General features: G+C 46.9%; 1 protein-coding gene across 1 annotated transcript; it reads right to left on the bottom strand.

Annotated features, from left to right (window-relative positions):
* Positions 1 to 3850: 3850 nt before the first annotated feature.
* Positions 3851 to 14550, bottom strand: TMED3 (transmembrane p24 trafficking protein 3). The gene is made up of 3 exons (XM_033189250.1): positions 14201 to 14550; positions 11630 to 11878; positions 3851 to 4708 (listed from the first exon to the last, which is right to left on the bottom strand). The coding sequence occupies exons 1-3, from the start codon at positions 14372 to 14374 to the stop codon at positions 4472 to 4474; spliced, it is 660 nt and encodes a 219-aa protein (XP_033045141.1). The 5' UTR covers positions 14375 to 14550; the 3' UTR covers positions 3851 to 4471.
* Positions 14551 to 15414: the final 864 nt, after the last annotated feature.

Here is a 15414-nt window from a genome sequence, read left to right on the forward strand (position 1 = left end):
CATGAGGTCCGGTGATGTGTATTGAGAAGGACTAAAGGCCAGGCCCTGGTTGGCGTCCAGGAAGGGAACCCCTGGACAGAGAAAATCACAATGGAAAATTCCCATTTGCTAATACTTGACAACTTCATTCAAAGTTCACTTTAAACTCTCAAAAACAACTGCTTTGGAACAAAACGGTGGCCTTAGTTTTTAATCCACCACCCCTGGGCATTAAAAAGGGGAGGACAAGGAAGACTGGATTCCCACCCAGACAGGGTCTTTGATCTACCTGCTGTTGCCCCACACAGCAACCAGCAACCTGGGCTGTGCCACTGAATTCATGGCAAAGGGGGCGGCTGTTTTGTTGGGTGTGTGTGAGTAGAAAGAAGGAAATTAGTATTTGTTTCAGACGAGTATTGTGCTAGGCACATTTGCATACAGGATCAAACAGCATGTCTGGAAGAAAAGCTGAAGTCTTTTTCTCTAAGAACTGGAACAAGACAAGGATGCCCACTCTTGCGGGTGCCTTAAGGCAACACATGGGAGAGGCAGGCACAGAATGGAAATGTTTTGCCTCCAACTTTTCTTCTGAGTGCTCTCCGGGGGCCTCTGCCCCCAGGCTACAGTGTCCTCCCACCTCTCTCCACAGACCCCTCTTCCAGTTTCTCACAGCTGTGTGTGTGAGAGAGTTCCTCAGATACAGGCTTCTCTCTTGCTTCTGTGGTTTCTCCAGGCTTGATTTGGAGGATGGTCACCTTGCCAGGTCACTACCTGAAGATGACATAGGGTCTTTGTAACTTATCCTCGCCCCCAACTCCATCCAACACATACACTTACTCCACTGTTCTGCAGTTCCCAGATGTCTGTCCACCAGGTGCAATACAAACCCAGCACATTTTGGGGTGCTGGCTGTGAGCATGGCTAACCCAAAGGTCGTGTCCCAGGTGCAGCCCACCCAGGCTTTAGACCTGCTTAAGGCCCAGTTGCTTTGCAGGGAAGTCAGGGGAATATATTAATTTTAGTTAATATTTTAATTGCCTGAAAGATTACTTTATAAATTAAAAGGAAAATGGGGTTAAAAAAATTTTTTTACAATTAAAAATGCAACTTAAATATATTCTCTTTTCGAAGGCAAATGATATGAGAAGCCAGATTGTCATCAAAAGACTGCTTGGTGATCCTAAGAGGAAAAGTCATGACTTTGTCTTCCTATATCACACAACCCACTGGCCCCCTTGTGCTTCTTTCCTTTTGCAATGGATCCAGTTACCAAGAAAGGTGACTTTTTAAAATCAATGTTGAATCAAATTCCAAGAGAAAGTAACATGCTTCCGCATTCACTAGAGAGCTTCAGCAGAAGCAGCTTCATTTTCTATGAAAAGCAGAACAGTCTCCAACAGTTTATATATCATTTAGGAGTTCATAACTATATTATATTTACTTTTATGGCTCTTAGAATTCTTACACAAGCCCCCAAATACATAGAAAAAGATATGGCCATTGGCTGAGTGCTGCCACCCTAACTAACCCCAAGGAAGCAACTGTTTTCTATTTCATTTTAGAAGGCTTGTGATCAGATAAAATGAACCATCCCTCAAATGACTATAGCACATAACACTGAAACTACAGGGAGAAGCAAATAAAAGCTGTTGAATTGCCAGTTCCAACAAGAAATAGCAAGAATGTCTGATAATACTTTCTTATAGATAGATCTAGATGGCCAGACTCTCCCAGATACCATCACATCAAGTTTATTTATTAGTGTTTTGTTGGGTGTGTGTGAGTAGAAAGAGGGAAATTAGTATTTGTTTCAGACCAGTATTGTGCTAGACACATTCGCATACAGGATCAAACAACAGGGCTGGAAGACATACACTGAATACACAGGTCTCTGTGTTTGAAGGATACACTTGCACATTTAAAAGAACATCCAGCCTTTTCCCAGAATTTCCCAACCCAGGGGTGGTTATATGCGTATTTGCAGTTTCGTTCTAACCACGCCTGTTTCCTAGAGTTTTAGTTCATTTAGGCTACTATGACAGAATACCATAGATTGGGTGACATACAAATAACAGAAATTTATTTCTCACAGTTGTGGAGACTGGGATGTCCAAGATTAAGGCATTGGCAGATTTAGTATTTGGTGAGGTCCCCCTTTCTGGTTGATAAATGGCTGTCTTGTCACTGAGTCCTCACATGGCAGAAGGGGCTAGGAGCCCACTATAGTTTCCCAGATATCAAGGAAAGAGTCTCTCCAGAAAATCCAGATGCAAACAGCATTTCCTATTTCTTTTGCTTAAATATCCTCTAAAAGCACTGGAGAAACTCTAAGGCCTCATACATTTTTAAAGCTGACATCTAAAATATTTCATCATGAATTTAAACAGTGACAAAGGAGATAATTTCTACCATATATTAAACCATTACTTTTTGAAAAATTACATCACTATTTTAAGTGTATCAGTGGATTCTAATTACCAAGATGATGTGATACCCATCATTATCCATAAATAAATGCTCAGAAATTTTCCATCTTTCTCCTTCCTTCTTAGAGTCATACTTCCATTTCATCTTTCTTATGGAACTGTATTACTCTGTTTGAAATTATATACAGTACCCTATTGTATTTCTCTATAACAAAAAATCTTGAATTTCAAAATGTTTCATATGCTGTTTAACCGTAAAGCTGTAAGTGTTAAAAATATTTCTTCTGGATTGGGTAGTTATTACAACTGTTATTAGTACCTAATTGATCAAAACATAAACACTGCATAAGCAGTACGTTTTATTGCCAACCTTATTTCCTAAATCAACCAGTGGGGCAGGGTTTTTGTCCCCTCAATGAATCTACATATTCACGGATAAATGATTACAAGGTTATATAAATAAATCAGGTATCACCAGCATTCCCATTTTTTTTTTGTTTTTGTTTTTTAAGGTTGAAAGAACCTAGTTTCCACAAAAAGTGGAAGACAACGTGAGTTTTAGTAAAGCTGTGTCCTTCAATTCTTTAAACTCCTTTCTCAGTGCTTGATAAAGATTACATTCAGGCTGGTGGTTCCCTCAGAGGGTGAAGGAGAAGGGCAAGTAGGGAGCATTCCAGAAGCAATGAGTCATGTTGCAGTGCTTAATCTAGGTAGCGGGAGCATAGGATTTTGTATTGTTTTTCACTTTAGACATATTTCACCTTAGACATATTTCGCAAGTAACCTTTTATATATACCCAGTACTTAATTCTAAAATAAGAGAAAAGAAATATCAAAAACATATGAAAGATAAGCAATATTTATCCTTTAATCAAGCTAAATAAGTGAGGTTTATGGGGCATCTTTTTAAAGAGATTATTTCACTTCCTTTCCTACAATGCATTAATGCCTATCAGATGGTACAGGATTTCAGATTTGATAGGTTTCCTTTAGCGGAGACATTGTATCTTCCCTCCAGAGCTACTGCACAGACACCTGATGGGTATGCATTCATTTCTTACCAATGGGAAGGAGGACTAAGGGCAAGTGAGACAGTACCATCTTGAAGAGTGGTTGGGAGGGACTTCACTGATAATGTGCCTTTTGGTCAGAAGGAAATGATGAAGCAGAGCATGCAGATATCAGGGAGAAGGTATTATCACAGGAAACAGCATTTGCAAAGTTCCATTGTACAACATGGTGTGTGACCACGTGAGGAGACTTCCTATTTTGTTTTCATTCACCTGGGAGGAGTGATTTCTTGCCCACCCTATACATCTCTGCACAGTACCCTCTGCACCTCTCTAGGTACTCTGTCTCACACTCTAATTATTTATGCACATACCCATGCTCTGCAGTAAGCTCTGGAGTCCCCAGAAAGGGACAGAAATAAAGGCACAAGTCTCCAGGATGCTCACACTTAGTTTTTATTAGCCACAGTTTCCCACAGTTTTCTACCTCCTAGGAAATACACAGCTCACCAAGGGCACCCAGTCACCATTCTGTCCTGCTTGCATGGCTGACACTGCTGCTCACCTGGGGTAAGCAGATCTGCAAAACTGCCCAGGGCCTGGTAACCTCAGGTACAGAGAACCCCAGGGGAGGAAGAGCCAGAACTTAGAGCCCCTTTCTTCTCCACATGGGATAGGACACCCAAGACAAATGACCCATGCATCATGAAACAGAGGCAGGGCCCTGAGCTGCCCAAAAGGCCTGGGCACTTGGAGTTCCTGCTACCAGCCAGGCCGCTGAACTGTTGCCTGCCCACCCTCCCTCCCACAGTGGCTAATCCCTAGCCTAGTTGTAAACATCTTTTCAGTGCTGCACACATAATGCAGTCGGATGCCTTCTGATTACTGGTCTCTGAGACCTTCAGCTGCTGAGGTGCAAGAATCAAGCATAGGCATGAAAGGCAAAGGGCTACCACAGCAGCATCGTTCTGCCTCCACCCTGGGCTACGCGCCTAGGAAACCTACGAGAGCTGTTCCAGGCTGGGACATGAGGGGCCCTAGAGCAGGATGCCAGGGCTAGGAGTGGACTGCCCTGCTGATGGGTCGTTTTTCTGTGAAGAAGCTTTTCAACAGTAGCACCTGACTGAAGCTGACCACGAACAGGGCAATCGTCTCGCCGATGGACCAGTAAGAGACTCGGCTATTAAGGTCTTCCGCTCGGGCCCGGTCCTGGGCCTCCCGCAGCCGGTAATGCGTCTGGGAGTCAATCACCGTCTTCAGAGCCTCATGGATGGTCACGCAGGCGGACTCCATCTGGGCAGGAAGAGAAAAGCAGTCACGCTGCTAACCCATAGACATATGTGGGATCCAGCAAACAGCAAATGCTGTCGTCAACATCCTAGGTGACATCCACTGAATGCTAACTATGAATCTATGCTAAGGGTTTTACGTAGTTTTATTTAATCCTCACAACAAGCCTAACTGAGGCTCAGGGAGGTTAAGTAACTTGCCCAGAGCCACACAGTTAGTATGTGGCTGAGTTAGAGTCTGAGTCCTCAGCTTATGCTTTCAAGCACTGCCCCATACTCTCTTATCAAGTCCTTACAATACCCCTGATAGGCATGGATCATTATCCTCACTGTTAATGAGGGCTTATCCCACATACAGATGAGGAAACTGAGGCTCCAAGAGGCTACACAAATTGCCCAAAGTCACACAACTAATAAACAGCGAAGTGTGAACTAGACCACAGTTGTGTTTGGACTCTGAATCCACTGCTCATGCTCATTCTATTATGTAATTGCAGCCTATAGTTTTACCTATAAACACAAACACGTGAAGACACATGCCTCATGTACGTAAGCACATGCACACACATGCAAAGACACATATATATAAACAGGCACCACATAGACACATATGCTTATGTGTAACACATACTACATCATAACTTTCTTTACCTGCAAAAATATTCAGTGTGGTAGGCAGAAGTCTGAAAATGTCCTTCCCATCACCACCAAGATCCCCTGCCCTAATTCCAGAAAGCTGTGAATATGATGAGCTGTCACCGCTGTGACTGCATCATGTTAATATGACACAGCTGACCTGAAGATGGGGAAGTTATCCAGGCCTGATCTAATCACAGACGCCCTTAGACGCCAGGAGCTTTCTCCAGCCAGTTGCAGAAGAAGTCAAGACAGTTTCCAAGCATGAGAAGAATACAATGTGCCACACTGGCTTTGAAGGTGGAGGTGACCACCTGCCAGGACCAGAAAAAGGCCTCCAGGAGCTGAGGGTACAACAGTCAGCAAGGAAATGGGGACCTCAGTCCTACAACCACAAAAAACTGAACTCCACCGACAACCTGAATGAGCATAAAAGCAGATCCTTCCCCAGAGCTTCCAGGTAGGAGCCCAACCTGCCACCACCTTGACATCAGCCTTGGGAGACTCCAAGCAAAGAAACTGGCCACCCTGCTCAGGCTCACACCATACAGAGCTGTGCAGTAATAAGTGAGTACTGCATTAAGACACTACATTTGTAGTAATTAGTTACTCAGCAATAGACAACTAACACATTATGCCCGTGGGAAAACACTGAGTTCTTATTCAGAGGCAGCCTCTAAAACACCATGTATCCAAGATCTAGAAAATTCTATCCTATCAGTGAGTTCTCAGGCTAGAGGAATTCACAAAGCATGCACCAGACACTCACTTCAGTTCCCAAACTCCAAAGGCAAACTATTTGTAAAGTACAGTACAATAAACTAGAAAAGACTAAGTCACTCTGTGACCTCCCTCCCCAACACCCTTGTTTCTCTCTCACATTAAACCACTTCCAGAAGACAAACAGGAAACCACTGCCAAACAGTATCCTTAACTCTGGGCCACTCTAGGAGCTGAACTAGACTATGTAAGGAAGAACAAAAGCTTCCCTTCAGCCTCTGCATTACAGGGCAGCAGCTTCCATCTTTCTGGCAACAGGTCTACCTCCCAAAGCTATGGGACTCTCCTGCACACCGTGGCTGGCCCTCTCATCCTGGTCCATGTGTAAGAAGTGGTGAAATGTCACACATAGAAAGGTGGCATGATCACTGTGTAGCAGATGGAACTGATAGTGTTAGACTGGGTACCAGCTCAAGGAGCAATATCAAGTGAAGAACAAGCCTATTTGTCCCCCAGTGAGTACCTCTGTCTCGTTTTCTCAGTGGCATCCTCTATGCCCTATTATTTTGGGCTACATATCATCTTTCACAACTGGAGTGTAGTCGGCATTGGACTTCTTCACTTCCCCGCATTTGGTAGGTGGGCTATACCTGCAGATATTTGATATGGAAAAAGGGACAAATGATCCTAAGAAGGGTTCCAGACATCAGGAAGTTGACTCCAAAGGGAACTTCCAAAGCGAACTGGCTTCAAAGGCCAACCACCAGAAGAGAAAGCTCGGGTGCAGGTCTCTGCACTGGGGGCAATGGTCACATTTGTGGTTGCTCCTCCTAGCTCTCTGGGGAATGCTTCCAAAGCTCACTAGAGTATGTCAACTCTCACAGATGGAATAGAACACTAAACTGGGAAAGAAGTAGGAAAGAGGTAAATGTGGAGTCGGGCTTAACCTATGTGAACCCGTGTCAAAGCTAACTCAATATACGCTATTTCTAGAAGCCTCCCTAGTGCTCCCTGCCAGACACTACCTATACAGGCAGACTTGGTAATACAAATCTGTTTTGTATTTACATCACCCTGGTGATCCCTGGAAAATCACAAAGGATTGAAGGTGGGGCTGGGGGACTCAGGATAGACACTTGTAGGATGAAGTTACAAGGATTTCAAATCATGGCTGAGTTTTAATCGCTCACACTTCCACTAATTCCTTCATTCAAACATTTATTCAATGTTTACTTTTCTTCCAGGCACTGTGCTAGGCCCAAGGAATTAAGAATCAGAGCCAGACACAGTCCTGGGTCTCAGAAAGTTCACAATTTAGAGAAAAAATTACTCAACTATAATGCAATATAAAAAGAGCCAACAACAGAAGGGTATGCAGGGACGTGGGAACACCCAGGAGAAAGATGCTGAGCCTGCCAGAGAAGATGGAGTACTTGACATGGGACAAGACAAGCTGAGCCCTGATGGATGGGCAGGACGTCACCAGGCTGAGGATGAGAACACATCCCAGGCAGCAGAAGCACAAGCAAAGAACTATACAGGGCCTGGTCTGGGATCAGGGACTGACATGGTGATGGGGATGCATGGAGAAGCAGCTGTGGGGAGGTGGAAGCTCACAGTAAAGGGCCTTGAGGTCCAAGGCTTTACCATGTGGCTCTGTGAGCAGAAGATTGGCAAGATTGGAGTCCCACTTTACGAGAATCTGCCTCTGGCAGATATGATGCAGAAAGGGATGTGTGTGAACCAGTCAACAGGCAGGGAAACCACTTAGGTGGCTGCAATTCCACTGGGAAGAGAAGATGCGGGCCTCAATTAAGAAGGTCACCATGTCAGGGAAGAGTGGATTGGGGGGAAGTTGACGGCACTGAAATCACAGGACTTGATAACAAAGAAGATCATTCTTGAAATCAGCGAGAGGGATGGAGACACACACGTAAGTGTATACATGTGTGTATCATGGTCACAGTATATGTGTATATGTATGTGTGTGGCACACGGATATGTATTCATAGGTACACATATGCGTACACATTTGTATGTATAAATCCGCAGAGAACACTACGGAAGGGCTCATTTGATTTTCCAGGCTAGAATTCCATTCTCCAAGTTTATTTGTCACAAACTCATTCAGAAACACTGGACTCACTTGACTGGGGGCTCCTCGGACTGCAGGCCTTGGCCTGGGAATTCAGCAGTACTGGTCAGCATCTCCAGCCTTCTCCCAGGACCCAGAATCACTGGAGAGGAAGGAGGAAGGGAAGAAGAAAAGATGGAGGACACAGAAATCACAGGTGCAGACACCAAGAGAGAGGATAAGTCAGATATTTATGTGAAGCCATCTTCTCTGGCCGAGATCCAGTGACACAGGCCAGAAACCGGCACTAGGACTGCATGAAGAGGCCTCGGTGGCCTTTAAAGGAACAATCTCAGATCAGATCAGATGAGATCAGGTCAGTGACAGCAAAGGGACCAGTTCCAAGAGGGTAACGGAGCAATAGGTGATACTCTACAGCTTTCTTGGCAACTAACACCTGCAGACACCTTCAGGACCTTACACAGACCTGCGAGAGACCCCAGAGCAATATATCCCCGAGAATCACAGACACCTGGATGCTCACCCTCACCATAAAAACATGCTACTTCCCCATCCACTGAGATCTTCCATTAGTGCTCGTCTAAAACCTCTTCAGCCTGTTACCACAACATTTCAGTTAGGCAATCCCTCAGCCAGCTTCCCACCCAGCAGAAAACCAATGGAACCCCTCTGCTTCTGGGTCCTGTTTTCCCAGGCCACGATTCCTCAGCTCTCCTCCTGTGTGTGACTTTCCACCCTGCTAAGACCACCAGTCCTGGCTGGCTACCAGCGTCCTGGAGCCTCACAGGGATGATAGTTGCCACTTCATGGTGACACCCTGACCCATCCTACTTCTTGCACCATCCCTTTCCTCCATCTCCACGCTGACACCCAATCCTGTCCCAGCCACCTGTGGATGCTGAGGTCTTCAGTCTGTAACCACTGACAAAGTCCTGCAGCCCTCACCTCATCAGGCCTCCCCTGACCCAAGTATCTGCTTCTTTAAATTCTTCAAGAACTCAGTGACAGGGAAGTAGAAGCTGGCCTCAGAGCACTTAGGAAAACCTTTAACCCTTCCTAGGCCACCAGGGAGGTAGCTCTTGGCCTTTGACCTCTGTCAGAAACCTTCAGCTCTGACCAGGATCTGCCCAGATTCTCAGGAAGCCTGGAAGCCCCTCGAGCTTGGCTTTCCTGAAGTCACATTCTCCTGGCCCAGGTCCTCTCTCCTAGGAGCCTAGTTTTCCTGAGCTCAGGCCTGAAACAAGTCCTTTGGGCCTGAATCCCTGGCCTGGGCCCTGGTCACTATGGAAACTGTTCTTTCACCTAATACTTACTTTTGTGCCAGAAACCATGGCCTCTGGCCCACCACTGCACTGCAAGTAGTCTGGGGAGAGGCGCGACAGCAGCTGCTGGGTAAAAGGGGACCCATGCAAAGCAAGACACAAAGGGCTGGCGAGAAGAAAGAAAGTTACACTCCATAAATGTCACCTGCTCTCTTCATCGAGGAGGCCAAGCCTCTACCTTGTCAAGTTTAAGGTAAAGCTCTCCCAGTGAAGCCTTCTTGACTCCTGGAAGAATTCATCAGTGCCTCCTCAAGACCCCTGGCACTTCATACAGCTCTGACCACAGTGCCCCATGGCCAACTGGCTTGCAGGGCGCCCAGCACAGGCACAGAGCCATCCACTGCCGGCACAGTGTGTAAACTGAGTGAATGTCGGCATAAAAGCAAGTACTCTCAAAGGCAGGCACAGATGGTTCAAGGAAGCAGGGTCAGAGAAGTGGAAGGAAACAGCTCTTTTGAGGCTAAGCATGAGCAAAGAAGAGGTTCTAAGATAGAAGAAAAGGGAAGCATAAATCACCCTTTCCTGCAACAAAATCAAACTACTGCTCAGGCTCCAGGAAAGAATGTCTCTATTGACCTAATTCATTAAAGCTTTTCCTACCAATCTGTTTTCTACTGGTTAAGGGGGAAGTTCTTCAGCTCAGCTTTTGGAGACTTACAGAATCTTCCAAATAGAGGCTGTTTCAATAGTGGCCAATAAAACTCTCATGAGTATTGGTTGCAAAAGATCTTACACACAATACACACCCTTGGCTGGATCTTCTAATAGCAGTCATGTTGCCAAGCTCAAAGCTCAAACCCAGTTTTGGACAATGGAACTTTCTGTGCATGGCCACTAGTCACCTGTGACTACTGAGAACCTGGAGTGTTGCTATGGTGCAGATGAGGAAGTGAATTTTTAATTTAATATCAATTAATTTAAATAGCCAAATTTAGACACTGCCTACTGTACTGAACAGTGCAGCTCTAGCCTCCAACTGCATAGGGAAGGTGGAAGACTGGGCAAATGAATCCACAGGCATTCATGAGTGTGCCCAGAGCCACAGAGGAACGGAGTCACCTTGGAGTGCAGCCCAGATCATCTGGCCTCCTTGGAAGTTCAAGACGCTGTGCTTTTGGTTCTGGCACACGTGCAGCTATCGATGGTTATTCCTGTCTTACAGGTTTCCCTGGGCCCTGACAGTCATTTGACAAGTGTTTGGTGAGCTTCTTCCTGTGCCCCACCTTATGCACTGAAGCACTGAGGATACAAAAGTAAACCATTCAGGGTCCTAGCCCTCAGGAAGCCAGCCTGCATATGAAAGGGAAGGAGGAGCTTAAATAGCAGAAGGGAAGACGGATTAAGGAGGCTGGGATAATAGAATAATGAACCTTGACAGCCAAGGGTGACAGACATGACTATCCCCCCAAAATGTCACAGTTTCTCCTCTATAGTGTAGAGCTGTTGCTAAGGCTCTACTTGCCAGCCTTCCTTTCATCCAGGTTTGCCACATGACTAAGTTCTCACCCATGGGGCATGAGCAGGTGATATGTATTCCCACTGGGCATGGGCTTTTAAGAAGTAGATGGACTTTTCTCATTTTCTCCTCCTTTGGCAGCTACAGGCAGAAGACCCTGAAGCCCTAAGGGAAGACAGAAAGATGACAAGAAAGAATGAGCCTGGATTCCTGAGTCACACCATGGAGGAAAGCTCCCCACCAACCTTTTCTAGATTATGCGTGAGAATAAACTTCTATTCTGTTAAGCCATTGATGCTTGGCATTTATTTTGTAACAGTACCTTGTGTTACTTTAATACATCACACAAAATAGGACTTTGGTCTTCATGATACAGGCACATCATATAAGCAGAGACACATGACACAGGTACTTCAAAAGTGGTACTGTGCAAAAGACTGAGCGGGAATGAAAGAGTAGAGACAGGAATATCAGAAGAAAGTACTGCAGGGATCTGGTTAGACAGTGGAAAGGAAGGTTGAAAGAAGAGGATGGCATTCTTCAGGACTAGGTGTGAAGAAAGAGGCAAAACCAACCCTGAGACTTCCAGACTGGGAGCTGGATGGATGACGACTCCGACCACTAGCCTAGACAGAGGTCAATGAGGAGGAACGCGCCAGGGGGTTCAGCAGCCCCAAACTGCTAATGTTCACTCACCTGGGTGAGAGCCGTGACCCTGTTCCCCATGTCTGGGAGAATGGGAGGCTCATCACCCACTTGAAAGTCAAAGTAGATGGTCTTGTGAGAGAAGGTGGAAAACTCATTACTGAAGCAAAACTGATAAACGCCCTTGACCTCGGCCCGGTATGTGAAGCTGTCGTATTGCTTCTTGGTTTCTCTGTAGATGGTGTTCCCCTGGGGGTCCTCCACATAGCAGTCAACATCGTAGTGGCCTCCAGTGATGACCTGATAATCATAAGAAGTTTGCTGTTATCAAAGGGGCAATCACCACTTACCAAATGCCAACCAGACATTGTGATCAGACTCTACAAACATTTCCGTCATTTCATCTTCAAAACTTTCTAAGGCAGGTGCTATGCCACTTCTCACTTTACTGAGGCTGAGCAAGGTTAAATAAATTGGCTGTGGTCACACTGCTTGAAAGTGAAAGGGCTAAGATTTGAATCTGTGCCTGTCTGACTCCAAAGATTGTTCTGCAGGGGTTCAATGAGCCTAATCGTTTCCATTTTACAGAAGAAGAAACTGAGGCTCCAAGGTTAAGTAACTGTCTAAGGTTACACAAGATAAAGTAGAGCTGAGATCTGACCTGAGAGCTTTTGGTTCCAGTGCCCAAACGCTTACCTACTGCACTATTCTGAAGCATGAATAAGCATACCCCAGGATAACTGCTCTTCATGAGATGGTGCTGATAAGGCTTCCAGAAATCAAGAGCAAGATGAGGAGGGATATCCAAGAAACTATTCCAACGCAGCTAGATGCCACTGATTCTTTCTTTGTTCAATACTTAACACAAGACACGCAGCAAATCACTGCTTTAGGGCACTGCCGCTCATTAGCCATGTGACCCTAAACAAGTTACTTTACTCTCTGAGGACATGTCTTTATCCATGAAGTGAGGATTCAATAAGTTATCATACCTAAAGTGCTTAGCACAGTGTCCAACATAAAGCAAGCGCCCAAAAAGTGCCAGCCAATTACTGGACAATTGTCAGACTGCAAACTAACCCCCTGGGGGTGCAGTGGAGATGTGGGATCTGATTTGAGGCCACCCTAGAGCATGCATGCTGCACCTCCTGCTTCTCCCTTCCAATAACAGACAGGTGCTCCCTCTCCCCCAGCAAGGGTCATTCTTGGCTTGCTGAATGGGTCTAGTAGCTATTAACAATATATTATTACTGATTGAATGCAACAAGAAAAATATTGATCGAGGCATTCATGGAATTTCTGAGTGTCAGCGGTGGAAGAGTCTTTGGGAATCATTTAGTTCAAACTCTCCTTGTAACATAAGAAAAATAAGACCCACATAAGGCAAAATCTTACAAGTAGGCAATGGCTATAACCAAGATCCATCAAAGGACACGGGTCAGTGGCCTCCATCTGCTTCCACATTTAAATGGCCTCTTTGTCCAGACAAAAGTTACTAGTCCTGCTCAGCAAGCTTTGCGTAAAGCAGTGAGCATCCTGTTGCTGAGTGTCTTTAAACCCAGGCTGGACACACTTTGACAAGGGATTTCTGCCCTGGCAGTGAACAGATGACATCTAAGGTCTCTGCAACCACACAATTATCATTCTTTTTGTCAATGCATCTAGGTTGCCCATGTTAATCCAGTCACAATTTGCATGTTGTCCACACAGATGTGAAAGTGGACAAATCAGTGACTGAGACTGCCACATATAAGTTGTCTCCAAGCGCAAGCTTCCTTCAGTACCTTTAAGCACAGAGGAACTGGTCAAATAGCTTGCCCCATTCCTGCTGCCCGTGGCACCCCATTTCTGAAGTGCCTGTCAGCATGCGTCCACAAGCAGATAGCTGTCTCAGTACGATGCCCACTTGGCCCCCAACCCTAGACCTGCTCACTAAATACCGGGGGCAGACTACTCACTCAAGACCTTCTCCTGTCACCTGTGGGCCACGGGTTCTCTCATAGGAGACAGGAGTACAGGAACTGAGCTTTTCTAAGCCATATGGCAAGAGCCAAGTCATGCAGCCACACCACTCCTTGTAAACACCGCCAGGCCTCAATGGCTGCAGTAATCCCTCCTTTCCAAAGCGCACACTCTCACTTCTGCTGCCCTCACCTTACCCGAACTTTAAACGCCGGAGAGGGGAGGAATAAAATAAAACTATGAACCCACTTCCTCTCGCTGCCATTTTTCAGTACTCGAAGGCGCAAGGCGGTCCAAAAGACTGGGGTTAGAGAGCCTCTCTGTCCAGCCGATCAGAGCTGGCGTTCGTTAGTGTCTCGGGCGCCTGCGGAGATCTCTGGCCAGTTCTCCAGGCTGCGGGACCCGCCCTGGCGTCCCCATCCCGGGTTCGCACCAGCGGCGCTATCTCCTCGCTGGCCAGGCTCGTCTCGGGTGGGCCCTAATGATCCAAAACCTTCCTCCACACGGGAAAGTCAACTGGTGTCCGGGGACTCCCACCCCATGCACCCTCCCTACAGCCTTTGTGGCTAATTCGAGCGCCTCCAGTCAGGGGCGCGCCAGTGTCCAGCTGAGACCTGGGAGTGGAGGGAGAAGGGAGCGCTGCCGGGCGCCCAGCCTCACCTGGTAATCCAGGGAGAACTTCACGCCCTGCTCCACCTCCTCGTGGAAGCACTGCTTAGCGTTGTCCGGCAGCTCGAAGGTGAGCTCGGCCCCTCCGGGCTGCTCGGCCCGGAGCAGGAGCAGGAGCAGCAGCAGGAGCAGCACGGAGCCGGAGCGTGGGGCTGCGCTGCCCATGATGCTCTCGGTCCCGTCCCGAGGGCCGCGGCTCGGGGGCTGCGCCCCTCGCGGCTGGGGCGGCGGCTGTGGAGCCCTAAGAGTATGTAAGGGGATAGACGTGGCGCTAGCCGAGCTCCGCGCTTCCGGGAGGGCAGGCGGCACAGTGCGCAGCCGCGCGCTCAGAGTGGGCCAGGGCCCCCCTTCTGCCCGCTGCGCTTGCGCGCTGGTCGCGCTGGGCCAGGGGACACGCCCTCTCCCCGCCTCTCCCGGCTCGGAGGATGGGTCTCGGCGGAGGGTAGGCGGGCCTCCACCCAACGCGCCCCTACCCAGAAGTGGGAGAAACCCTGTCCACTGTTCTGCGCGCTCCCAGACCCGCAGGGCTGAGCATCCCCCGAGGTAGGCCCAGGTCCACCCCCCAGGTGCTTCAGCACGAAGCACGTGGGGTTTTACTCCTTCTGTATGGCTCTGCTTTTAACAGGCTCTGTAACTTCAGTCTTACACTTCCCTCAAGAACCAGTATCCTTGTTTTGAAATGGGTGTGCCCAGTAGTTAGGGGGCTAGGTGAAAGGTAAGGGAAAGCTGGGAACCCGATTAACACTCCTTTGTTCATTCCCATACCCTTCCCAAGGTGAGACTGTGCGAAGGGGGTGGGGGATGGGGTGGGAAGAGTAAGTAAAGGCCCACCCTTACATCTGCTCTGGGAAAAACACGAGCGTGCTCACACAGAAACGATCTCATGAAAACCCAAGTAAAGTCTCGCAGCGACTTCAGGTATATTTTGACTGTCAGGACTCGCTGAAAATTCTTTTTGCACAAAACTGTCATTTTTGCACTTTAACTTCTTAAAAGTTCTGAAAGCAGATAAATTGGTTTACTGTCTTACCCATGACCACTGACTTAAGATTCTTTTGTATAATCGTAACTATGGGTATAGTTTTATATTCACTGATCCAATAAACAAAGAGAAAAGACATAGATTGTGATATCGATACTCAATAAATAATTTATTCAGGAGAGCATTACTAGACGTGGTATGTCTTGATTTCAGGAAAGAATGT

Source organism: Trachypithecus francoisi, unplaced genomic scaffold (genome assembly GCF_009764315.1).
Source record: "Trachypithecus francoisi isolate TF-2019V2 unplaced genomic scaffold, Tfra_2.0 Lachesis_group3, whole genome shotgun sequence".
Classification (NCBI taxonomy): domain Eukaryota; kingdom Metazoa; phylum Chordata; class Mammalia; order Primates; family Cercopithecidae; genus Trachypithecus; species Trachypithecus francoisi.

Excerpts from the sequence above, each read along its gene's own strand:
- TMED3 (XM_033189250.1), bottom strand. The coding sequence starts at position 14,374 with ATGGGCAGCGCAGCCCCACGCTCCGGCTCCGTGCTGCTCCTGCTGCTG. Across the intron at positions 11,879-14,200 it reads AGTTCTCCCTGGATTACCAG|GTCATCACTGGAGGCCACTA; the intron begins GTGAGGCTGGGC and ends TATGATTATCAG. Across the intron at positions 4,709-11,629 it reads GGGTCACGGCTCTCACCCAG|ATGGAGTCCGCCTGCGTGAC; the intron begins GTGAGTGAACAT and ends CTTCCTGCCCAG.